Source organism: Spea bombifrons, chromosome 11 (genome assembly GCF_027358695.1).
Source record: "Spea bombifrons isolate aSpeBom1 chromosome 11, aSpeBom1.2.pri, whole genome shotgun sequence".
Taxonomy (NCBI): domain Eukaryota; kingdom Metazoa; phylum Chordata; class Amphibia; order Anura; family Pelobatidae; genus Spea; species Spea bombifrons.
The window spans coordinates 35,095,236-35,122,453 of NC_071097.1; the positions used below are offsets into that span (position 1 = coordinate 35,095,236).

A 27,218-nucleotide genomic window follows, 5' to 3' on the forward strand; every position below is an offset into this window, starting at 1 on the left:
AGAAAGATAAGAAATAACTTGCCTTCACAGCGCCGATAAAGTTTTAATCACTTTAGACCCAACGGCTCCCGTTTCTCTTTAATAGAAATAGATTAAAGAGAATTTGCGGTTTCACCGAAAAGAGTTTTCTCCGTTTTTTTTTAATAGGACGAAGCTGCTTTGATAATGGTCTGACGGAGCTTTATTTTTCGCCCTATTATTATCCGGCAAGAAAAACCTCTGAAGATGTAAGAGAATGATTAAAAGTAGTATATACAGGGAGGGCACTGCCACCGGGACACAAACACATTCATTACACGCTGATCAAACTTGTATTTGTCGCGGGGTTTTAGTGATATTTCAAATCATTCTAATAAAACATTTTAATGATCAGCCGCTCTCTTGGCTCAGAATAAAGGAAGGTTTTCTAACAGACCTCCTTTTTACGCGTTGCTCCCACAACAGGTCCACTATATTTATAAAGAAAGAAAAATGAGAGTTAAAAAAGACAGGATATAGAAAGGAGGAGATATGAAGAGAAAGTGTAGAGATGGAGAGAAAAGGGAGAGATAAAGAGAAAAGGGGGCGGTAGGAAGAGAAGATAAAGAGAAAGGGGAGAGACAGGGAGAAAAGGGGAGAGATAAAGAGAAAGGGGAGTGGTAGGATGAGAAAAAAAGGGAAAGGAGAAGAAACACAAGGAGGAGAGATAAAGAGAAAGGGGAGAGGTAGGAAGAGAAAAAGGGGAAAGGAGAAGAAACACAAGGAGGAGAGATAAAGAGAAAGGGGAGAGACAGGGAGAAAAGGGGAGAGATAAAGAGAAAAGGGAGTGGTAGGATGAGAAAAAAGGGAAAGGAGAAGAAACACAAGGAGGAGAGATAAAGAGAAAGGGGAGAGACAGGGAGAAAAAGGGAGAGATAAAGAGAAAAGGGAGTGGTAGGAAGAGAAAAAAAGGGAAAGGAGAAGAAACACAAGGAGGAGAGATAAAGAGAAAGGGGAGAGACAGGGAGAAGAAGGTAGAGATAAAGAGAAAGGGGAGAGGTAGGATGAGAAAAAAGGGAAAGGAGAAGAAACAGAGCCAGTGGATGGATGGGACAAAAAAATGAGGAAAGATAATAAGAAAGGAGGGGTCAAAGAGAAGGAGGAGAGATAAAGAGAAAGGGGAGAGGTAGGGAGAAAAGGGAGAGATAAAGAGGAAGAGAGGAGATAATGAGACAGGGGAGAGATAAAGAGAAATGGAAAATATAATGAGAAACGAGGGATCAAATAGAAGGGGGAGATGCCAAGCTAAAGGAGGAGGTAAGGAGAAAAGGGAGATATAAAAAGAAAGGGAAGATTTAATGAGAAAGGGAAGATTTAATGAGAAAGGGAGGATTAGAGAGAAGATGGAGAGATAAAGAGAAAGGGGAGAAGTACAGAGGAAAAGAGAGATAAAGAGAAAGGGAGGAAATGAGATAAGAAGAAAGAAAATTTCTAGTGTCCTTCGCTGAGCCCACCATAAATAATATCTCCGTTCCAGGCCTAAGCAGCCACTCATTTTCTTGACAACCGATGGAAATGTCAGCCACGCAATTAAATTTGTTTTCTTCTCGCTTTGAGCTCCGTCTGTTCACATGTATTGAGCGAGGCTGGTAAATACATTCGCGGCAGCAGCCAATCACGGATGCTTATTACGGCTTCTCTTTATTTTAAAAGAGAGCAGAGATCATTTCCTTGCAGCATTAATGCCCCGTTGGGCTCCACTATCTTGTGTTTTCTACACGTGACAAAGATCCTTTCTCGCTTTAATAAACTTTAATAAAAAATCCTCAATTCTCAAATTTTATGGCTGGTGGTAGATTAGTGGAACAGCCCGTATTCCATAAGTGCCATGATATGCACTTATTATAAGAAGATTATAATACATCAAATAAAAATATAATATTATTAATAATAATACCAATAATAATAATAATAAAAATAATAATAATAATAATACCAATAATAATAATAATATAAAACAACAATAATAATAATAATATAATATATAATAATAATATATAATAGTAAATAATATTATTATTATTTATGATAATAATAATAATAATAATAATAATAATAATCAAATATAATACATTTTGGCTTTTATTTTAAAAAGAAAAAAAATACTGGATAAAGGATTTTTGAGGCTAAAATTAGGAGAAATCAGCAGAAATGTTATTTTATTATTTTTTATTTAAATAAATATAGTTCATAATATTTCGCCAAATATAACTCAAGGACTCAACCGAGTCTCCTTGTTCCAGGCTATTTTCACCAACTGAAATAAACGTATCGGTTTCTAAACACACGGATTACGCGACCGCGTGTGGCCTTCTCGCGTCTCCACAAATACCGATAAATTGCCTTCTGTTACAAAGTGATTAATGAAACAAACAGTCTCTATTTACATGGCCGCTAAGGGGACTCGTTGGCAAACATTGCGTTTGATCGTCTCGTCGGCAGCAATGCGTTCCGTCCAATGTCAAAATTAAGGTGAAATGTTACAATCTGATATTTTCTACAGAGACCAAGTCAAATTGTTGTGGTTTTATTGCGTCATATTTTAGAAACATGAAAAACCCACAAGTGTGGCGAAACATCCACAAAACAAACAGAATGGCATAACACGACGGCAGGCGACGCCATTGGGCCTTGAAATATCATTCATTTTACTTATTAATATTTCAGCTTCATGAATATTGTGGCCATTCCTGAACTTCATTAAAGAACTTCGACTATTTTAACAGGAAGGCCTGGAATTAACTTCTTGTGTAGACGGACGTAACACCCTTTTCTTTTAAATTAGGACTCAAAATAATGTCCTCTTGTTTTACAGTACATTGATTTGGCTCCTGTTTGATGGTGAACAAAAATAATTACGTGCAAATGGGCCCAAAATAATTCGGAGATATTTTTTGGTTCGTTTTTGGGCAACAAATAACGTTCCCTGACCATTGTTATATAAACTGTATATATATATGTATATATATACAGTAAATATAACTATTATTATTATATATTATATAACATTATAATTATATATATTATATTATATAATTATAATATAATTAATATATATATATTAAACAAGTTGAAGCCACGTCGCATTATGTTTCCTTGTCTGTAATAATAAAGAAAAATATTTGAAATTTTATTTTATTTATTAGAATTTTTATATATTTGACATTTTTTTTGAATTTTTTTTCTTTCTGTTATTAATTTAACATTTTCTAAGGAGAAGAAAAGGTCACAATAATGTCTAATTAAGTGAATACATTATAAAAACAAACAAACAAACATAAAGTTAGGGGAAATGCTCAGTACCTTGGGCAGGGCGTATTTTGGTAACTTCATCTGCGAGAAGGGTTCTCTTCTGTACGAGACGTAGTAGTGCGGTCGGCCTCCTGAAGTTAACTACAATTAATAATAAGATCGAGATGTCGTTAAACTGGAAAAAAAAACATCTTCACCTTCAATAAAAAGTAAAAAAAATAAAATAAAAAATATGAACGGCACCATTTCCAGCAAATTAACATCAAAGACAAGTAGTTCTTTCTGAGATGATCACATGAACCATGTTTAATTTCTACTATATAACGTTCAGCAAAAAATAATAATAAGCCTTACATTAATTTCCTGTAAGAAACGGTAACTAACATGTGTCTGTAATGTGTTATTTTGGTGGATAGAAGAATTCATGTCAAATGTAGATACACTGGCATTCAAAAGTTTGGGGTCACTCAGCTGTTTTTATGGAAAACAAGGACATTTCTGGCTGTAACATAATTACAAAAGGATTTCTAACCATCAATTATCCTTTTATACTTAAACTTGGATCAGCGAACACAACGTGCCATTGGAACACAGGAGTGATGGGAGTGATAAAGGGCCATTGGAACACAGGAGTGATGGGAGTGATAAAGGGCCATTGGAACACAGGAGTGATGGGAGTGATAAAGGGCCATTGGAACACAGGAGTGATGGGAGTGATAAAGGGCCATTGGAACACAGGAGTGATGGGAGTGATAAAGGGCCATTGGAACACAGGAGTGATGGGAGTGATAAAGGGCCATTGGAGCCCAGGAGTGATGGGAGTGACATTCTGGAGAGCAGGATAGAAATGACCAGAAAGTACTACGAGGTCTCAATACGTCCGGCTTGGGGGGAGAGAAGAGAAAGGGGGTTGGGAGAGAGACATTTAAATACATAAAGGGGTTAATAAAGTACAGGAGGGGATTTATTTCAAAGGAGGAGAAAAATTACAGCGAGAGACCCGAATCTAACACTAGAGGGTCAGAGACTGAGATGGAATGGTAGATAAGTGGAACCGCCTCCCAGCAGAAGTAGTAGCGGCTAATACAGCGAGGGAAGTTGAACATGAATGGGGGAGACACATAATAAACATAGAAACAAAAAAATACAAAAATACATTATATTTAATCACGAAGAATAGTGTGATTTCAATATATTACTGCAATTTTTAATACTGATTTTTTTTATTTTTTTTATTTTTTATTTTTTTGCATTGTTTCCCATTATTTTTTACTTATTAATTAATTATATTAATAATGATGGGAGGAAACTTCATCAAACAAACATCGATTTGGGGGGGGGGGAAATGTGTACAGAAAAAGGGTGAAAAAATAAAATGTTCTCTCACCTGGACGAACACATACTCATCCTGCACGATGAGCGAGTTGGTATCGATGTTTCCTGGAAAAGGCTTGGTCCTCACCAATTCCGAGCAGTTGTGCATCCGGCAGACAATATACTGAGAATCTAAACGCAAACAGGGAAATCGTTCACGTGAAATGAAAATGGGGGGATTTCAGGGCAGATCAAGATCGTGGGGTAACGCGATCACAAGGGGCATTTAAACATATTTATGTGTATATATATATATATATATATATTTATGTATATATACGGTATATATATATATATATATATATATATATATATAATAACAAAACAAGCACACATTCTTGATTCACAGCTTTTCTTTTATTCCCTTTTTTTTTTCAAAAATTCAATATTTATCCATTCCTTTTGGGTTTCTGGTAACCGAGCCGCAAGTTATTATTAGCCTTTGTCATTTAACTCTTAAGACATTAAAATAAGAAGAAAAAGAAGAAATTACCAAAATGTAACCTTACACTTACACCTAAAGTACATGTATATAAATTATATATACGGTATATATATATATATAGGAATCGTATGTTTTAAGGTTATATCTGTATATAAAAGTAAACCATGTAATGCATACTCGTGGATAATATACAAATTACTACCCTGATAACAGAAAATAATGGCTCTGTACTTTTGTCTAGAAATGTTTTATTTGTGCTGTAAGGTCATTCATATTATTATTATTATTTTTATTATTATTATTATTATTATTATTACTACCATATTATGATAATTATTATAATTATAATTAATAAACTTCTATTGATAACAATAACAATAATAATAATAATAAATAAACAATTTTTATTATTGTAACACTACTACTACTACTTTTACTACTACTACTACTAATAATAATAAATAATAATGACAAAAATTCTAATTCTTCTTATTATAATAATAATACTACTACTAATAATAATAATAACTATTATTATTATTATTATTATTATTATAACACTACTACTATTACTACTACTACTAGTAGTAATAATGGTAATAATTAATAATAAACTTTTCAGTGTTAACTTAGAGACATATAATAACCAGCCTTATAAATGAATACATCATTGTTACAAAGTAACAAGCAAATAATAATCGGAATAATCAGTTCCGGATTAAATTAAAGTGTTAAATGAAATATTTTATTGCTATTTGTGGGTTCTCTTTAAGGACTGTTTGGAAAATATGTCTTATTTCAAGGAAGCATTTTTGGGCAAGAGTCTTCCATTTTTAAGTGTTGCTAGGGAATGAGTATATTTAGGGAATGAGTATATTTAGGGAATGAGTATATTTAGACATTTAACTTTCAGTTTAGAATGCTCAGATCTTTTATAAGATTTAATTATTAATGTATTTAATTTCAGTGAAACTGATTTTTTTAGAACAAAAAATGTATTGCACGTCACAGAGAAAGCATTTCAAGGAATTGGTGATTGAAGCATTAAGTTACACAATTAACAAAGTCATCAAATTCAACCTTTTCAGGATATCTGTAATTTTGTTAATCCAGATGAAGGCAAAAAGGCACATTAACTGTCAGCATTCTGACTTTATGTTTGGCCTTTATGACTCGAGATAATCCTGTATTCATCAAGATCAGATATGTAACTAAATTATTATTATTTATTGTTTTATCGCCATTATATTCCGTAGCGCTGTACAATGGGTAGACAAGACATAAGTATATAACATAACAATTTGACTTAGAGAAACAATAGGAGGGATGGGAATGATAAAGGGCCATTGGAACCCAGGAGTGATGGGAGTGATAAAAGGGCCATTGGAACAAAGGAGTGATGGGAGTGATAAAGGGCCATTGGAACACAGGAGTGATGGGAGTGATAAAGGGCCATTGGAACACAGGAGTGATGGGAGTGATAAAGGGCCATTGGAACACAAGAGTGATGGGAGTGATAAAAGGGCCATTGGAACAAAGGAGTGATGGGAGTGATAAAGGGCCATTGGAACACAGGAGTGATGGGAGTGATAAAGGGCCATTGGAACACAGGAGTGATGGGAGTGATAAAGGGCCATTGGAACACAGGAGTGATGGGAGTGATAAAGGGCCGTTGGAACACAGGAGTGATGGGAGTGATAAAGGGCCATTGGAACACAGGAGTGATGGGAGTGATAAAGGGCCATTGGAACACAGGAGTGATGGGAGTGATAAAGGGCCTCTGTACGCCTATGAAGAGGTTCCATTAAAAATCAGCCGTTTCCAGCTACAATAGTCATTTACAACATTAACCCCTTCTGCGCTGGATTTCTCATCCATTTCATGTTACGTAATATATATGAAATGATCTCAATGACTAATTTTACTATGATCACAAAGTACATGATGTTCTAAGACATCTTGACAAGAATACATGAAAAGCTCGGATCCTGTCATTTGCGATGACATTGAATTTGAGGACATTTGAGAATTTGGCAGCCTGTGAATCATTCCGCACATTTGAAAAACTAGTAAAAAATAGTAAAATACATCATAACTAAAAGAAAAGACACTAAAAATATGAACCAGCAGAAATCACAGCTAATTGTAAACATAAGCTGAACGGCACAGGCATTATCCGTTTTATTTATTAATCAATAAAATATTATTTTTTTAAATCTGTATTACGGGAACTTCCAGGGAGCTCATTGACCTTTCGTTGGGACAGATTGTAAATAGGAAGCCTGTTGGCAAACAAGGACGGCAAGCAGATGGCGTTTCTCCGGCTTCCTCTGATTATTGAACAAATAATTTCGGTTCTGCAGCCAGATTGCGGTAAAAATCCACGCGCCAGCCGCAGGAATTCACAATCCAACCGGCGATTAGGCGGCCGGATTAGAGTTTGATGCTAATGGTTACGGCGTTACGGGCGATTGGGACGTGCCGTGTGCCGGGTATAAGCGCCCGTTGGTCAGATACCTTTAAACTCCATGGAATACCCCGGAATAAGCCTTCCACGCGCTGAACTGTGGGACCTCCACCGATAGTTTAATTAGATCTTTTCTACTCCCTGCGATCACTATGCATGATGATGGGGCATGCCCAGTGAGCTGTATAGTAAAATCAGCGAGTCGGCCCTGTATAATGTATAGTTAAATCAGCGAGCCAGCCCCTGTATAATGTATAGTTAAATCAGCGAGTCTGCCCTGTATAATGTATAGTTAAATCAGTGAGATGCCCTGCGTAATGTATAGTTATATCAACAGGTCACCCCTGTATAATGTATAGTTCAATCAGCGAGTCGGCCCTGTATAATGTATAGTTAAATCAGCCAGCTGGGCCCTGTATAATGTATAGTTAAATCAGCGAGATGCCCTGCATAATGTATAGTTAAATCAACAGGTCACCCCTGTATAATGTATAGTAAAATCAGTGATATGCCCTGTATAATGTATAGTTAAATCAGTGGGCTGGGCCCTGTATAATGTATGGTTAAATCAGTGATATGCCCTTTATAATGTATAGTTAAATCAGTGAGATGCCCTGTATAATGTATAGTTAAATCAGTGATACGCACTGTATAATGTATAGTTCAATCAGTAAGCCGGCCCCTGTATAATGTATAGTTAAATCAGTGAGATGCCCTGTATAATGTATAGTTAAATCAGTGATACGCACTGTATAATGTATAGTTCAATCAGTAAGCCGGCCCCTGTATAATGTATAATTAGGACATTCCAAAGCGGATGGATTCTGTATAATGTGTAGTTAAATCAGTGAGATGCCCTGTATAATGTATAGGTAAATCAGTAATACGCCCTTTATAATGTATAGTTAAATCAGTGAGATGCCCTGTACAATGTATAGTTAAATCGTAAGCCAGCCCTGTTTAATGAATAGTCAATCAATGTAAGAACTTCCAATGAAACTCCGCACATTAATTATACATTATAAAGGCCCAGCTCAGCAGCTTTCCACAGAGGAAGCTCATTAGGGTTGACCCTAGAGAGTGGTCAGTGAAGTCAGGGAGCAGAAATGTTCAACTTTCTTGCAACCCCCCCCCCCCTAATGAATTCTCCCCAGTTGGGGTTTTTGTATAATTAACGGTAGATATGAACTCAAAACACATATTTGGATTTGTTTTAAATATCCGCGCAACAAAAATCCATCCGCTTTGGAATGTCCTAATTTGGTTAGAAAATATTTCAGCATCACAGCGAGGCAGTTCAGCATCTGTCTGGAATTTAATAACTAAAACGGGGCAAATTCTATTAAAAAAAAAACAAAAACAGGGTGCCGTTATAATGAATAAAAAAATTATATATTATAATAAAGTAAAATACATAAAAAATGGCCAAGCTCTGAAATATCATTAATGGTTCAAAATTCTACTAAAATACCGATAAAAAAAAAAAATCATACTAAATTAACTCTATATGTTTAAAACGAATAGTTACAAATGAGAGAGAGCCGTTTCCATGCAAAGTATAAAAGACGTGATTCGTTGTGACAGTGAGTGTCAGCTCTGCGTGCCTCTGGATTAGCCGTAATTGGCCGTGGGAGGGGGGGTGACTTGCAAGTCAAGCTTTCTTTCTGGGTCTCATCTTCATCCGCAGAGCGCATGCTTTAGACGACGGGTGCCTAATCATTTTTTGAGTTGCAAACGCCCAGATATACCCGGCTGCCCTTTCCTATGCGTAATAAATATCCAGGCTTTAATGTCATTAGACCCCTGCGAGGCTGCTGCGTGGATAACTGCTTTACCGCGGCTCTCCATCCAATTTGCGAGACATCGTTGGGCTGGAATAAGAGAATTCTGAGTATTCCCCTTAAATGTTGTTACAATATATCTTATACGAAAACCTAACTAAATTCTACTTTTTAAAGCACTGGAAAGTTTCTTTTTTTGTTTCTTTTTGTGTAATTTGTAATAATGATTGCAAAACAGGACATGAAAACACGGGGGGGTATTTACACTACTGTTCACTGAGCAGTTTTGATAGAAAACAAGGACATTTCTGGCTGTAACATAATCACAAAAAGGGTTTCTAACCATCAATTATACTTTTAAACTTAAACTTGGATCAGCGAACACAATGTGCCATTGGAACACAGGAGTGATGGGAGTGATAAAGGGCCATTGGAACACAGGTGTGATGAGAGTGATAAAGGGCCATTGGAACACAGGAGTGATGGGAGTGATAAAGGGCCTTTGGAACACAGGAGTGATGGGAGTGATAAATGGCCATTGGAGCACAGGAGTGATGGGAGTGATAAAGGGCCATTGGAGCACAGGAGTGATGGGAGTGATAAAGGGCCATTGGAACACAGGAGTGATGGGAGTGATAAAGGGCCTTTGGAACACAGGAGTGATGGGAGTGATAAAGGGCCATTGGAACACAGGAGTGATGGGAGTGATAAAGGGCCATTGGAACACAGGAGTGATGGGAGTGATAAAGGGCCATTGGAACACAGGAGTGATGGGAGTCATAAAGGAGTGATGGGAGTGATAAAGAGATTCCATTAAAAATCAGCCATTTCCAGCTAAAATCATCATTTACAACATTAACCCCGTCTACGCTGGATTTCTCATCCATTTCATGTTGTTTTAATGGACAAAATCTTTCTTTCTGAAACAATTTTGACCCCAATCTCTCTCCTTTATTGTAACAGCTGGTGCTCTATTAATAAATGAAATATAATGCAAATAAAGTAGTTATGCAGGCAGCGTGCTGGGGGTACAATAGCTATGTATACATTAAGAAAAAGAGGACTTACTATCTAATGACATCATAGTTTTAAGTATTTACATGGAATTTTCTACTACCAGTTTTTGGATAAATCTTTGCTGATGTTGAACAACCAAACTCAGTCAATGTATAGGTTGGTATAGTGAAGCCAGACAAGCAGAATCCTTTAATCATTTTAAATGATACATTTCCAGCGCCTTTCTACCAAAGCATAAAATTAAATTAAACTATCCTCACTTACTGAGGATTGCTACTTATTGTAACTGAATATACTATATATATATATACATGCCATTCTATAGACTGGAATTCAAGCAGATCTTCCACTAACTGGGGGTGTTATTACTGTATACAGCGCTGGGGTTATATTACTGTATACAGCGCTGGGGGGTATATTATTGTATACAGTGCTGGGGGGGTTATATTACTGTATACAGTGCTGGGGGTTATATTACTGTATACAGTGCTGGGGGGTTATATTACTGTATACAGCGCTGGGGGTTATATTACTGTATACAGCGCTGGGGGGTATATTACTGTATACAGCGCTGGGGGTTATATTACTGTATACAGCGCTGGGGGGTATATTATTGTATACAGTGCTGGGGGGGTTATATTACTGTATACAGTGCTGGGGGTTATATTACTGTATACAGTGCTGGGGGGTTATATTACTGTATACAGCGCTGGGGGTTATATTACTGTATACAGCGCTGGGGGGTTATATTACTGTATACAGCACTGGGGGTTATATTACTGTATACAGCGCTGGGGGTTATATTACTGTATAAAGCGCTGGGGGGGTTATATTACTGTATACAGTGCTGGGGGTTATATTACTGTATACAGCACTGGGGTTATATTACTGTATACAGTGCTGGGGGTTATATTACTGTATACAGCGCTGGGGGTTATATTACTGTATACAGCGCTGGGGGTTATATTACTGTATACAGCGCTGGGGGTTATATTACTGTATACAGTGCTGGGGGTTATATTACTGTATACAGCGCTGGGGGTTATATTACTGTATACAGCACTGGGGGTTATATTACTGTATACAGCACCGGGGGTTATATTACTGTATACAGCACTGGGGGTTATATTACTGTATACAGCACCGGGGGTTATATTACTGTATACAGCGCTGGGGGTTATATTACTGTATACAGCGCTGGGGGTTATATTACTGTATACAGCGCTGGGGGTTATATTACTGTATACAGCGCTGGGGGTTATATTACTGTATACAGCGCTGGGGGTTATATTACTGTATACAGCGCTGGGGGTTATATTACTGTATACAGCGCTGGGGGTTATATTACTGTATACAGCGCTGGGGGTTATATTACTGTATACAGCGCTGGGGGTTATATTACTGTATACAGTGCTGGGGGTTATATTACTGTATACAGCGCTGGGGGTTATATTACTGTATACAGTGCTGGGGGTTATATTACTGTATACAGCGCTGGGGGTTATATTACTGTATACAGTAATATCACTGCGTAGACTGTGATTATAAACATTTATAGTTATATTATCTGCGTACTGAATGCAAATTTGTTGTGTTTTTTTTAGCATTTTGCATTTTTTTAGCTACACATAAGAGCAGCAAATACAGTCACTAAATACTCTGCATTAAACATTTAGACCCGATTATATACAGTTTTTAATGCGTTTTTATGCATTCTAATTTTTTGGTAATAACGCTGCATGTGAACTTACATTTTCTTTTGTCATGGAAAGAATTTTAGCCATAAAGGGAATAGAAAAAGGAAAAATAACCAAATATTTCTAGCGGTTGCGACAGAATAATATCACCCTGGAAAAGATTAGAACAATCCGTTTGACTACAAAATGAAGCAATATGTTAGAAATTAGTCATTTGTGATCTATGCGAATTATTATGGTTTAAGGGAAAACTCTTCAGGGATAATGAAGCGCGTCTGGCCCTTTAAGGCCAACGGCCGGCAAATGTCCTCGGTGGCCACGCGTTCAGCGCAGGGCCCGATCTGCCACTGGAGAGGCGTTAATGTAAAGTATGGGGCTCCATCACTCATTAGCCCAGTTTGCTTGTGCTTCGGTTCCACTATATATCCAATAACCAATAATCAGTAAATTCAAATCAATTGATCATAAAAGTAATGAACTAAATAGACAGATCTTTAATGACGCGCTCCACGATGTTAAGCACAATTTTAGTTTTAATCACAGAAAAAAATAAGGCAAAAAAATGCTTTTTAGTTTCTATGGCAACAGCCTATCAGCGCCTGCTTCCCATCCAAACTTTTTAAGGGTGATTTCTGTGAGCTGTCTGAGCGTTCAGTAGGACCGGGGATGAAGGGATCTCAATATATAGGACATGGAGGAGAAAAGAGAGAGGTGGGGGATGGGAGAGAGACATTTAGATACATAAAGAGATTTAACAAAGTACAGGAGGGGAGTTTATTTCAAAGGAGGAGAAAAGTTACAGCAAGAGACCCAAATCTAACACTAGAGGGTCAGAGGCTTTAATGGAATGTAAGGAAGATTTACTTTACTGAGAGGGTGGTAGATAAGTGGAACATCCTCCCAGCAGAGGTGGTAGAGGGTAATACAGTGAGGGGATTAAACATGCATGGGATAGACATACGGCTCCAGAATCTAAGACGAGACCAACGACTGATTAAGGTTGGAGTCCAGGAGGGGGGTTCGATGGGTATTTGCCCAAAATTCCAGGTCCCGAACAGAACATCTCAATAGAGAATCTTTTTTAAGTTCTTTTAATCAGAATTCACTAAAAAAAAAAAAACAGTTTTCAATTTTAACCGTGGCTGCCGGGTGCAAAGTAACTAAAGCACAAGAAATTAGCCCAAAGTGCCTCGCGTATAATCCGTTTCCTTGGTGAGCCGGAAAATGATGACTTTTCTTTCTGCGTATTAAGATTTCATGATTCTCTCCCCGGCAGATGCTCTCGTTACCGCGGCGTCTCCGACAGCCGTGTTTATTACTCGCTGCAATAAATCGAGCCGCAAACAAGATGCAAAGGAGCGCTTGATGAATCCGCCGGACGAGAAACAGATGACGTTAAGGGACGTTTCTCCGCGCTGATTTCTTATTAATGCTCTTTTTTATGAACATTAACTTTACAATATTTTGAGTAAATAGAACATTTCTCACCGCCGTATTTTCACTGCCTGCTGCTTGAGGGATTTATTAGACCAAAAAAATGATTCAGACTCGTTTTTCGTTTTGTGAGAATGAATTTCGTTTCCTGCTCTTTCGGTTTGGACAAAATTCGGGAACAAAATTCGTTGTCGCTCACTCACACTCTCACTCATCCTCGCTCACACTCTCACACATCCTCACTCACACTCTCACTCACCCTCGCTCACACTCTCACATATCCTCACTCACACTCTCACTCATCCTCGCTCACACTCTCACTCACCCTCGCTCACACTCTTACTCACCCTCACTCACACTCTCACTCAACCTCGCTCAAACACTCAATCACCCTCGCTCAATCACTGTCCCACAGGTGCAGAAACGCTTCTCTTCCTCCATAGAAAATCCTGGCCTCTTGGAGCGCTTCCGCAAAAGGGCCCCACGTGGACAGCCTCTCTCTCTCCTTCCTCCAATCGAGAGAGAGGGTGTGGGCGGAGGCTCCACCCTTTTGCGGAAGCGCTCCGGGAGGCGCCTGGTAAACAGAGCTGATACCAGCGAGAAGTGGAAGAAGAATGAAGACGTAAGAACAAGAAGGACACGGAAGCTCTAAAGACTCAAACCTTAATCAGTCGTTGGTCTATCCCATGCATGTTTAATACCCTCACTGTATTACCCTCTACCACTTCTGCTGGGAGGCTGCTCCACTTATCGACCACCCTCTCAGTAAAGTAAAAAAAAAAACACTTCGAAATGTTTCCACCCCCTTCCTTTGTTGAAATCTATCTCAATACGTTCACTCCTTCTTGTTTTTAATACACGGTAAGCAGGGTTCATTAACAGGGCACCTTTTTCTAAGAAAGGAAAATATACTTACGTCCTTCGGCTGTTTTTGTCTCCAGATGAACCAGATCGGCATCGCGGTTAGAAACAGTCACCGTCCTGAAAGCAAACATATTTCAAAAAATAGGTCATTCTCCATTTTATAGAATTTTAAATACTTTCTAAAAAAAAAAACACATCTGGCAGTGAAGGGGTTAGTTAAATAAATTTCTAATAAAAGTTACTTCTACCTAATATTTTCTGTTTTATCACCAGCTTAACAAATCTTGCCAGGGCTAAGACTATATTCCAAAAAACAGAATGTCAGCATTGGCCTCGGCATTAACAGCTAAACTAATAAGCCAGATCTGCTAGCATTGCGCCAATAATCTATATTTTTCAGGGGAGGAAAAATCCCTCCCGTGCTCTGACTCTATGTAGACGCTAACCAATGGAAAGCCAAGCCCTGGACATGTGCCAGCAATTAACTTTGTTTGCAACTATGCCTAGTAGCAAGGCGTTCGCTGCTTAAAGCATGAGAAGCATTAAGGGGGCGTGTCACTTTGAAGGAAGATGGCCGCCTCCGTGGTGCACACATAACGTGGGTTTCTATTATTGTTACTTCAATTTATAAACCGGTGCAAGGGTTTATTTTTTTTGTATAGAAACGTAATTTCTATTGTGATTGTTTCAATCTTAGATTCAGGAGCCGTATGTCTATCCCATGCATGTTTAATACCCTCACTGTATTACCCTCTACCACTTCTGCTGGGAGGCTGTTCCACTTATCCACCACCCTCTCATTTAAATTCCATCGCTATGTCAATTCAGTATAGAAAGCTCAGTAGCGTCTCCGTGCCCGGCGGATTTATTTTGGGGGGGGGTTGTGAGGGGATTGAAAATCTATATATTTTTTATAAATTTTTATGTTTTTTTGTAGAAGTTTTCGGTATGTTTGTACTTAATTAAGTTAAAGTCCAATAAAAGCTGAGCTGATTTTTTTCGCCGTGATCTGAGCTCCTTAAATATGCAGTTCGGTTTCGTGTAACATTTTTTTTTGGCCTTCTTTCTTGGTTTCAATCCCCGAAGAAAATAAACAACTCGACATAAATAATAAGTCAGACTCTTCACCCTATTGTTGATCACAAAAGACGAGGCTGCCGGGTGAAGACGCAACTCGGCTTCAGAGCAAAACAACTCCTCCTGGCAGGCGGATGATCCCCGGAGTAACTCACCAGCCAGCATTTTAATTTGAACAGTGGAAACCAGTAGCATTAGCCTGAATCCCAGCCCAAATCCATATCTACCATGCGCAACCGCTCTGTTCATTCATTATACAGTCCTAGCGGGGCTCCTCGGACCGAACCGACGGATTAGGGGGCTATACATCTTTAACCCATTGTGATGCCGTGTCTTGGTTCCCCCCTCCTTGGCATCTACTGGGTTAAAATTATTCTTAGTCTGCGCTCGACGCATTGAAAGAGACCGGGATACGGATAACAGAGATTGATAACTGCTGATACTTTTACGTTTGAATGCCCATTGTGTGATGGGGTAACGGGATATGGTGGGGGTAACAAGGCGCGGGCGACATGGAGTTAATGCGTATATTGGAGGGGAGTGTACAGATTAATGTACAGTTGGACTTTTTCGTGTTGTTGAAAACATCCGCAATGCCTTAAAAAAACTTCTAATAGGATGTAAGCTGCTAACATGATGTCATTGTTTAATTCATTGTATATTTTCAGCTTTATCGACGTTAAATGATCTCACGGTGTTTAAAGGGACAGCTCCACGTAAGAAGAATGCACTTACAGTATTTAAAGTACTTATAAACTTACCTAAAGTAGAAGCTGCAGCCCCGCAGAAATCCTCCTCCACCGTGGTCGGACATTTTTTGCCATTGATAGGCTGCTTGAAGCAGCCAATGAGTGGCAGGAAAGCTCTCCCATCCAAATCAATGGCAGCGCTTCTCACATACTGTACACCCGCAGCATTTACCAAGCCGGCGCTGGAGCTCACTGGAGGTAAGTATGTTACATATAGAGAGATATAGAAATGTGTCCGGCCAAAAGCATCCCCTGCATGAAAAAGAATGGGGGGCAAAGGAAGGGGCAAATGGACATGGGGGGTGCAGAATCCCCCCATACGTTTGCAATGAGGACGCCATGGAAATTTAAAGGGACCACAGAGCCATCATTTGCATATTAATCATAGCTACTGCTGAGATATACATTGTTTCCGGATAAAGATAAAATAGTAACAGTCATTCTACACGGAAGACGGAAGAAGGAACCTGAACCCCAGATATATAGCTTTTAAAAAGTAGGATTTTTTCCTGGATTATTTTCTAATTTCTCTGACCAAGTTGGCAGAGTTGGATAGGAGATTCATTATCTCGAACTTGACTTTTCCTGAGTAGATGGGGTGCTGCTGGTTGAGTTGACTTTGAGGATCACTGTCAAGCTGCTGAGTTACTCCAGGAGCTGACACCTCAAAGACCTCCCCGTCGCCCAGACTCGACAGGCGAGACGAGGACAGGCGAGGAAGGTTATTTCTAAAAAGCGAAATATAACGAAATATAACATGGAGAAAAATCTCTCCTGTGCCATAAAAATGTGGATAAAATGATAAAACCAACTTTTATTCTTTTGTGGACATGATGCCATCACTTGTGATTGGGTGGTTATTGGTTAAAATTCACCATTCTTTTAAATTTATTATTTAATTTTATGATTTTTAACTCTAATTCAAAATCTGCTTATTTATACGCTTTTTTAAATAAAATGATTGTGCATTTTTTGTTACTCACAGATTTATTTTTTTGGTCTGTCTGTCAAATTTAGAAACATTGTGTCCGAAAATAATTTTTTATGTGGGGACATTCCCAATTTTTTTTCCTGATTTTGGACACATCTTTATAAATCACTCACATTTCCTGGATATTTTATGTGTTGTCGATTGCCTTCATCTGTTAAAATGATGAACCATATAGAAACTATACATTGACCTATATAAAGCCTTTTTTTGTAATGTTACTATGACAACTATGACGTTAAACCCTATTGGTGAGCTCTTTCGGTGTCACATGACTGGAGGCTACGATTAAGCAGTGACGCAATTAAAGATATAATTCTCACACATTTTTCAGAACCTTTAATCCATAATAAACAAAGAGGCAAAAAAAGAAAAAATAATGTAAAAAATGACTATTTAGTACCTGCTTTGTAAATGACATCCCTCCCAATAGGACCAAAAAACTATTCGGACACATGTTTCTTTTTGTTTTTTGGTCCATTCATTTTCAGACAATGGATATTCTTTATTTCTTTCTATTTGGAAAGAAAATGTGTTGCTTTTTCTCACACACTCACTCACTCCCGCTCTGTCTCTACCTTCCGCGTCTTCCATGTCTCTACTTCCCTGTCTTTCTCATCTGTCTGCATTCAGCGCTCTCTTCAGCACCCCATCGGATGGGAGACGAGGTGTCCCCGTGGAGTGCATGGAGGCTCCGTCCTGTTGCCGAAGTACTCTGAAGAGCGTCAAAGAGCTTTCAGGAGGAGGGTAGAATGCAGACGGAGAAGTGGAGACGGGGAAGCGGAGACAGTCAGGGAAGCGGAGGCAGGCAGGGAAGCAGAGACAGTCAGGGAAGCAGAGACGCGGAAGCGGTTGTTGCAGATGGCAGGGAAAGAGCGACAATGAATTTCAAATGAAAATTCTGAACTTTCTCCCACATTTTTCAGTTTTTTGTTGGGGCTCTCTTCTCATTTTCGGGTATTTATACAATTCATAAAATTAACTAAAGTTAGAACAAAGCAGCATGCACTAATCTACCTTTCAAGTGTCCCCGATCCCTGTGCCCTGCTTTCCTCCCCCTAATGCCCTTCTTTCCTCCCCTGATGCCCCTCTCTCCCCCCTGATGCCCCTCTTTTCTATTCATTCAGAATGTTTGCTGGGTATGAGGGGATCGCAGGGTTCTACAGCCCTAAAAGCCCCGATAATGTGTATAGAAACAGCAGGGACCGGCTTTATACATTAAATAAAATCCATTATCTGTCTCCTAACTCACTCAGTTACTCAAATAACCAGCAATAGAAGTGCATTTCCCAAAGATACAGATTTTTTATGTCTCCCAAATCATCTTTAAATTGTATCAAGCATTTAAAAGGCTTTAATTCTCATATTCTAAAAGTTCACAATTGAAATGAAATGAAGTTATTTAATGGGGGGGGGGAATTCATTAAAAGAATAACCAAAAAACGAGAAGATTTGGGCTTTTAAAAAGTGTGAAATCTCCTCGTTTTCTGCGGATACAGACGGAGACCCAGATGCTCCTTCCAGTTTGGTGGACTCCAGCTGGCATTCCTCTATCACAGCTGTGCTCCATGGCCCGTGCTATCCCCAGGACATCGCGGCTGGTACTGATTCAGCTGGACACGTCAACCGACTTGTTTTAATATCGTTAAAACGAGCCGAGGTCGGATCGGAGCCGGCCTCCAATATATGCTGTTTTTCTATTTTCCTAATCTTGTAATTTGCTTTAAAAAAATAAAAAAATGTTATAAAAAAATGTCTCGAAGTGCTCAAGATATCATCGTCTAATTAACCCCTTAATGACAAAGCCTGTACATGTACCGGCTCAAAATGCATTGTTTTCAATGGGGTTAGGGACCGCCCATTGTCCTTAAGGGGTTAAGAAAATTAGTATGGGGAGTATAAAATTAGTACCCCGTTTATCACCAATAATTTTATCTTTAAATCATACAGTTTTTGTAAAAATGCTAAAATTAATATGTGAAAATAAGGAGCAAAAAGGTGTAAAGCAGCTAAACGCTCCTCTTGGAGCACTTCTGCAAAAGGGCGGGGCCTCTCCCTCTCCCCAATTCCTCCAATCAGGGGGGGAGAGGGTGTGCGCGGAGGCTCCACCCTTTTGCAGAAGCCCTGCGGGAGGACAAGTTCGCAGAGGGAATAGCAGGGAGAAGCGGACCAAGATAGAAGACAGAAGAAAGAATACAGAAGAACACAAAGAGTCAATCAGTGGTGTTAAACATTGGGCCACGGAGGAGGCAGGAGCTGCAGCTTCTCCTAAAGCCATCTATTTGTATTCTTAAACTTTAGTGAATGCATATCAAAGTTCCTACAAAGTACTTTAATCTGCATTCCTTGTTGACGAAGCTGCCTGGGAAGCTGCCGGGGACACTGTTCCTTTAATTTACATAAGATTTTAGGATTCTGACAGCAAATGTGTCATTTTATTAATATTTATGTTTTTTTTTGTTTTGTTTTTTTTAAATTAATGAGTAGCTTTTTATTCGGAATCAAGCAGGACTGATGTGTAAAGAAAGGTTGGCTGTAAACGATGCCGTTACGGAGGCAGGATAATCGAGTAAGACACACTGCATTTACATGTGTCATTAATAAGACAGCAAAGTACACGCTCTTCTACGAACGAGTGGATCCCAGCGAGAAAATCGCTCCAAGACCATGTTGTTTTATTTGATTGCAGCGCCGAGGAAAGATATATTTAAATCGCACTGCGGGTCTATAATGTAGAAAGAAAATTCTATTTAGAATCCGGGATAAAAGTGATTATAGCTCTAGAAAAAAAAAAAAACCTGCAGCTTTATTGGAAATGCTTCTTTATAATGTTGAACAATGAATATTATAAAGACGGGAAAAATTAATAAATTGATATTTTTTTTTATAAAGAAAATGGAGCCAGCAGTATTTTTTATGTATGATTTTCCCCATAATGCATTTGTCAGTTTTACTGATTGAAACGTGACATTCCCTCGCTTGCTGGGTTTAGACACCGAAGAAAGTCATTGTACTCTATATGGACAAAAGTATTGGGACACCTGACCATTACACCAACAGGGACTTTGATGACATCACATTCTATATACAGAGACATTCATATGAAGTTGGTCCCCCCTTTGCAGCTATAACGGCGTCTACTCTTCCAGGAAGACTTTCCACAAGATTTTGGGGAGTTTCTGTGAGATTTTTGACCATTCATCCAGTAGAGCGTTTGTGAGGTCAGGCGCTGATGTTGGATGAGACGCTCATCCCAAAGGTGTTCAATGGGGTTGAAATCTCTGAACAACTGGACCTCACAAATTCTCTACTGGATGAAAAATGGGGGCCAACTTTATATTAATGTCTATGTATTGAGAATACGATGTCATCAACGTCTCTGTAAATATGTAAAACCTGCTGTATGTTGTGTCAATAATGTCAACAAGTAAGCAGATGTATATACCAAGGCAATTCGGTGACTCGTCATTCCTTTACAATAGATATAATGTTTCATTGTTTAATATAATTTTAATTAGAATTGTTTATCAAGATGAAGAAGGAAACCCATTTTTTTCACTTTTGGGGTGTTTTTTGTGCATTAAGTAATGGCGCTGATCTTAAAACAACAAGCTGCGTCCGCACATAGTTTGGAAAGCAGAGCGCGATGCGTTCCGTTCATTTGGTATATTGCAGCGATTCGCCCTGGGCTATGAGACTCGCCAACACATTGTGTTTTGTGCTCAGGGTGCGAATCATTCTACAAAATACTTACACTAACAAAACGCATCGCAAACAGAATCCCCGGAACGGCAAACGGCCAAAGTCATCTAAAATGTGATGTCAGATTCCGTGAAACCCATTCGGCACATCGAGTATTCCCTCGCTGTATTAGCGTCTAACGTTTATGCCGGGAGGCTGTTCCTCTTATCAGCCACCCTCTCAGTAAAGTAAACCTTTCTTATACCCCATCTAAACATCTAACCCTCTAGTGTTAGATTCTGGTCTCTTGTTCTCTGCCTTTGAAATAAACTTCCCTCCTGTACTTCGTTAAATACATTTGCGCATTTAAATGTATTCTACGGCATACTCTCACACACACATACACACAAACACACCTGCCCATACACACAAACACACCCGCCCATACACACAAACACACCTGCCCATACACACAAACACACCTGCCCATACACACAAACACACCTGCCCATACATACACACATGCTTGCCTTACACACAAACATCTTAGGCGCTTACCCTAATGTACACACTTTTCTTCACACACTTTTAAATAGAAAAGCACTATTTTCTTTCTTTCTCATTCTTTCTTTCTCATTCTTTCTTCCTTCCTGCCTTCCTTTCCTCCTTCCTCCCTGTTCACCAACTCTCTTTCTCTCCCTCTTTCCATTTTCTTTCTTTCTTCCCTTTCTTTCTTCCTTTCTTTCTTACATTCATTCATTTATTCCTTCCCTTCCTCCTTCCTTTCTTACATTCATTCATTCCTTCATTCCTTACTTTTTTCCCTTCCTTCTTTCTTTCTTTCTTTTTCTTTTTTTCTTTCTTTCTTTCCTCCTTCCTTTCTTTTTTCTTTCCATCTCTCTCCCAACTTGCAAGTTGTGCTGAGGTTTATGCCCGAAAATAGGACTGGCCTATCTAAACAGGGAAACTTGGAAGGTATGCCATTTTACTCATTGTGTGTCCCCAAAATGATATGTGTAATAATAAATGTCACATAAGTCTGCAGTAATAAATACGTCTCAGCTCTGAACTTGTATTGGCCAATGACCTCATTGTTTCCTAGCTGACCACTCGGCTGTTATTCCGCCCCCTTATGTGCGGAATGAAGCGATACTTGAGGTTGTTATCAGTAAACCCCATGACATGATATCTTTTAATGATTCACGAGACGAAGTGGCTTGACCTCAACAGGCAAATCATCGCACACGAGCTAAGACAATCAAAACATTTTTGATAGAAATGCTAAGAAAAATAAAAGGCAGACGCCATTGTTTTGCGAATCGCTGACACTATCTGCAGAGCTAATAACCCATAAAAATAATCAGAGTTAGAAGACGCGATTGGAGTTACCTGCAGCCCAATCAATGTACGAGGGAAGATACTTTAGCAAACATTATCTTGTCAAAATACAGCCATAACATCGCTCTACTCCGCGCATCATAATGGTTTTGTAATTCAATTATACGCGGTATTTGTATTGAGGGATTTATCATCGGCAGATATCGGCACCCGCGAGTATCCTGCATCATAAATCTTACGCACTGAACAAGATTATTCTGGGGAACGCTTCGCTCCAGAACTGCAGATTCCGCTGTAATGTATATGCTGGTCCTAGGGGTAATCTAATAGGGCGTTTATACCAAACTGGCAGGATTAACGCCGTCTTTCTAAGTGGTCACGAATCAGTGAATTATACGAGTTTTAATTGAAATCCTTTACGAAGTCATTTCTTTTGTTCAGCGGAAGACTGTCTAATGTAGGTTCTGCAGGGCAGCCTTCTGATGTGGAGGGTTCCTCAGGGTCTACTTATCATTGTTTACTACACACCGAACTTTGAGTTAGGAAACAAAATACTAATGTTTTTTAGCGAGAGAGAGAAAGAGAGAGAGAGAAAGAGAGAGAAGGAAAGAGAGAGAGAGAAAGAGAGAGAGAGAAAGAAAGAGAGAGAGAAAGAAAGAGAGAGAGAAAGAGAGAGAGAAAGAGAGAGAGAGAAAAAGAGAGTGAGAGAAAGAAAAAGAGAGAGAGAGAGTGATAGAAAGAGAGAGAGAGAGAGAGAATGAAGCCATTGGAGGAAGCGCAGCTTAGCGGAGGAGGCCCCGACAGTGCTAGGAGGTGGGCCTTAGGGGTTTTGATTTAATTTCATTGGTCAGTTAAGGTCAGGGGCTGGGTTATATAAATAGGTATCCATTTTGTTTTTCACAATTTTAACCTGCTTGTCAGACCTGTTGTTGTCCCTCCCTCCCTATTTATGGTTTTAGGGGGGGTGGTTCCGGTTTTGTCACAGCGGCGGGGTAGAGAGGCAAGTTTGGAGAGTTTTGAATGGGGGTTTTCGTGGAAAAAGTTAATGAATGGTTGTTGGTTGTTATTTTTTGTAGGTTTCGAGCTGGTCTGTGGCTCAGAACCTGGGGGTGTGGGGGTATCTGGGTATACCCCTATTTAGGAGTTGGAAATGTTAATTATTGGCACTTTATTGTTATGTTTTTGGTCACTGTTAATTTATTGTTTGGGTCATTGTCATGGTGTGGGTGGTGTCGGGCTATTCGTATTTTATTGTTTTTGTGTGACAATGATTTTTGTTCGGTGTTTTCAAGCTGTGGACTTATAAATAATTTTCCACTACATTTCTGGTGTCTGTGTTTTATTTGGGGATGGGTATTCTGGTGGGGTTTTTACCGGGGGCCCACATTTCGACTATGCGCCTGTCAAGAGAGGGAGAGAGAGAAAGAGAGAGCGATAGAAAGAGAGAGAGAGAGAGAGAGAAAGAGAGGGAGAGAGAGAAAGAGAGAGCGATAGAAAGAGAGGGAGAAAGAGAGAGAGAAAGAGAGGGAGAGAGAGAGAGAGAGAAAGAGAGAGAGGGAGAGAGAGAAAGAGAGAGAGAAAAAAAGAGGGAGAGAGAGAGAGAGAAAAAGAGGGAGAGAGAGAAAGAGAGAGCGAAAGAGAGAGAGAGAGAAAGAGAGAGGGAGAGAGAGAAAGAGAGAGCGATAGAAAGAGAGAGAGAGAGAGAGGGAGAGAGAGAGAGAGAGAGCGATAAAAAGAGAGAGAGAGAGAGAAACAGAGAGAGAACGAGAGACAAAAGAAAGAGAAAAATAAAAATAGGGAGAAAAGACAGAGATAGTCTTAAAGCTAAGAGAGCAAGAAAGGGAAGAATTAGAGAAGAGAAGTGAGAGCGCTATTCTCTTTTGAAAGTGTGTGTGAAGACAGGTTTGCACATTAGGGCAACTGCATGCTAGTATGTTTGTGTGTAAGGCGAGCATGTGTGTATGGGCGGGTGTGTATGGGCGGGTGTGTTTGTGTGTGAGGGCAAGTGCATTCATGTGTACACTGATTGTGTCCTTCACTGAGTCCAATATTAAAGATGCCATGAAACACGTCTGTGCCAATCCATGCTTCAAGATGCCAAGATAGAGAAAGGATAAGGGCAAGGACCCCGTGATAGAAGACCAGCAAGGACTTTAATTGCTTTAATGTCTATTTCAGCACTATTCCACTTCCCCGCTAGCCGCACATTCACCCAACTCTAACCAAAACTGTGAAAACTGTTGGGTTATGGTGGCAAAAGAAGACAACGCAGTCATCCTCCTACCGAATCCTACTAATAAATAAAATCGGTGCCCCAAGCCAAGAGGCAGAAACCTTCCATCTTGTTACAGTTACCAGCTGATCGCATTACTCATGCATTGAATAACCTCCCAGAATTTAATGTGTTAAATTATCATTACTTTTCCATATAAAAAGAAAAACAACGAGACGTAATTGCCGGCAGGTTTTTTTTCCATACCATACATTTACATTTGATTTGTATATATAGGTAGATGCCTCTGTAATATTCCGAACGCGCACGGGGATAACTTCGTTCCCTCGTTGGATTAGCAACCGCAACGGATACAAAAATATATTCAGGTTCTAATTCCTTTGACTTTTTTCGACGACATCATTTATTCCAGAGAGAAAAGAAATTCCTTCTTTCAATTAACTTTCAGCTGTTAATTCTGCACAGCGACCGCATTCCAATTTTCTAACACAATGTCCAAATTCGCAAGATATCTGCTAATTACAAAATCTTGTGTTCGCATATCATTGGATGTTTTTGCCCAATAAAAAAAGTCTTTTTTTTTAAAAAAAAATGTTTTTCTTTGCTTCTTGTTTGTATCTTAAAGCATAATGATAAGTAAATACTCAGAATATATTTATTGTACTGGATTTTTGATCTTGTATAGTGGAGCGCTAGTTCTTAAAAAAAAAAAAAAAGGCATGGAACGGACAAAATTATTTAAAGGGCAATATTTCAAATTCAACTTCTCTTTCCTTTATTAATAACTAAGTTGTTCCATTCCTCATCAACGTTGTAGTCACCGCTACTCGTTATCAGGTTCCATAATGTCTTTTTTTAAAGTAAAGTATAAATGGGAAAGCCCCGGAATAATCACTTATGGCGCTAGGCAGCTACTAATCACCCCTCCCCCCCCAGATTTACTGAATCTAAAGCTTCCATTCCATCGCACAGCCATACAGTGGTGAGCAGACTGAAGTTATATTTATGTTTTTGATTTTTTTTTTTAACTTTCTTTATTATTATTTACATTCAGCATAAATGTATATTTAAGAATATTAGAGAACATTCCCGGTAAAGTTAAGGTATAGAAACTCACCAATAAAATCTGTTGGGTGAAACGGCTTCGCTTAGAAGCAGCCAACGCCTCCCGAACTCCGAGGAGCTGTACAGCTGGAAGAAATGGAGGGAAAAAAAAAGACGTATAAGTATAATAAGTGGTTTTAGTCCAAAGGTTTCAAAAGAAGTGGTCTTATCATCATGGCAGCCAATGGAATGGTCCAGCCATGGGATAAGTGGATTGGTTGCTATGGCAATAAAACCACTTTTTTTTTTTCTGTACCATAATTATATGTTGTATGTTAAACCCTGCAATATCATTGAAGAAATGGGCCGCACTGTATCACAAAGATGAGACAATCCCTCTTTCCTCCCCTGATGCCCCTCTTTCCTCTACCTGATGCCCCTCTTTCCTCCCCTGATGCCCCTCTTTCCTCTACCTGATGCCCCTCTTTCCTCCCCTGATGCCCCTCTTTTCTAGGAGGTCAGAATGTTTGCTGGGTATGAGGGGATCGCAGGGTTCTACAGCCCTAAAAGCCCTGATAATGTGTATAGAAACAGCAGGAATGCCCCTTCTACTAAATACCCCACTCAGTTATACAAATTGCAATAGGACACAAAGCCCCGCCACAGCCACACCTCTAACCACACCCCCTAAATAAAGCCATTTAAAATGCTAGGAATATCTAGTTTTTTCTCATTATTTCTTCCCGGCTGGCTTGATACTTAATAGTCATAAATATCCCTCAGGACTGATAACTGTCACAAGATCAATTTATAAGCCGTAACAGAAAACCGAAAGGAATAGAAAAAAAAATCTTTAATACAAACAAATACGTGCGATAAACTCCTATCAGACAGCATAGGTTTCACCGCACGCTCTTCACACCCGGCAGAATAATTAGCCATTGATTTTCATTCAGGCTCTCTGCCACGGGCTGTATTAGCTCTGACTGCGATCAAGACTTAAAAATAGACTAAAAAAAAGTAAAGAAAATGTACTCCTCCAAATGTAATTCTGTATGATTCAGGTGGCTAACGCTCAATATAAGTGAACAAAATGGGGTTACATCTTTAGCATCCCTGTGAACTCTGTGGGTTTGACCCGGAGTCTCCAGGTAAAGCCATTCCACCCGGGGTCTCCTGGTCAGTTTCTTCGTTCTCCAGGCGGGGAGCAGCATTTGCATATTTGCACTTCCTGTCCATTTTCTGCATGCTCCCCACCTACTTCCCTTCCACTAAAGGCTGTTGGAGGTTAGCCCCTCCTCTATGTACAGCTAGCTCATTCCTTATATAAAGCCACTCCTCTGGAAGGGGAGGAGCTACAGGGAGGAAGTTTCCAGGTATGCTCTTTAGATGAAAGAGGCACCCACAGGGTTAAAGGAGATCTCAATTACATTTTCATTCATTGTTATTTTTTGACATTGTTGTTTCATTGTTACAAAATGTAATGTTTAATGAAACCGATTTATAAAGTTTAAAAAAATAAAAAATAACCAGTGAAAAACTCTAACTTGGTGTTCATTTTCTTGATAATAAAATTTAAAATCTGTAAAATCATCTCTGTTTCTAGAACAATGCGCAAAAAAAAAAAACAGAAATATAATCTGGAATACTGAAAATACAAATGGCTCAAAGGGTTAATGCGGCATCAGATGAATAAAAAAACGAATACGCGCAATATGAAAATCTTCGCTCATTCCTTCGTCTCAACTTCTTCTGCGTG

General features: G+C 39.1%; 1 protein-coding gene across 1 annotated transcript in view; it reads right to left on the reverse strand.

Moving 5' to 3' along the window:
• The window catches only part of SORCS1 (sortilin related VPS10 domain containing receptor 1), a 226,156-nt gene that overhangs the window by 71,894 nt on the left and 127,044 nt on the right, over positions 1-27,218 (reverse strand). Inside the window, exons 5-8 of the mRNA XM_053450012.1 lie at positions 25,533-25,606; positions 14,402-14,466; positions 4,658-4,776; positions 3,322-3,411 (exon numbers count right to left, since the gene is read on the reverse strand). Of these exons, the coding sequence (XP_053305987.1) occupies positions 3,322-3,411; positions 4,658-4,776; positions 14,402-14,466; positions 25,533-25,606 (348 nt within the window). The remainder of the gene's footprint in view (positions 1-3,321; positions 3,412-4,657; positions 4,777-14,401; positions 14,467-25,532; positions 25,607-27,218) is intronic.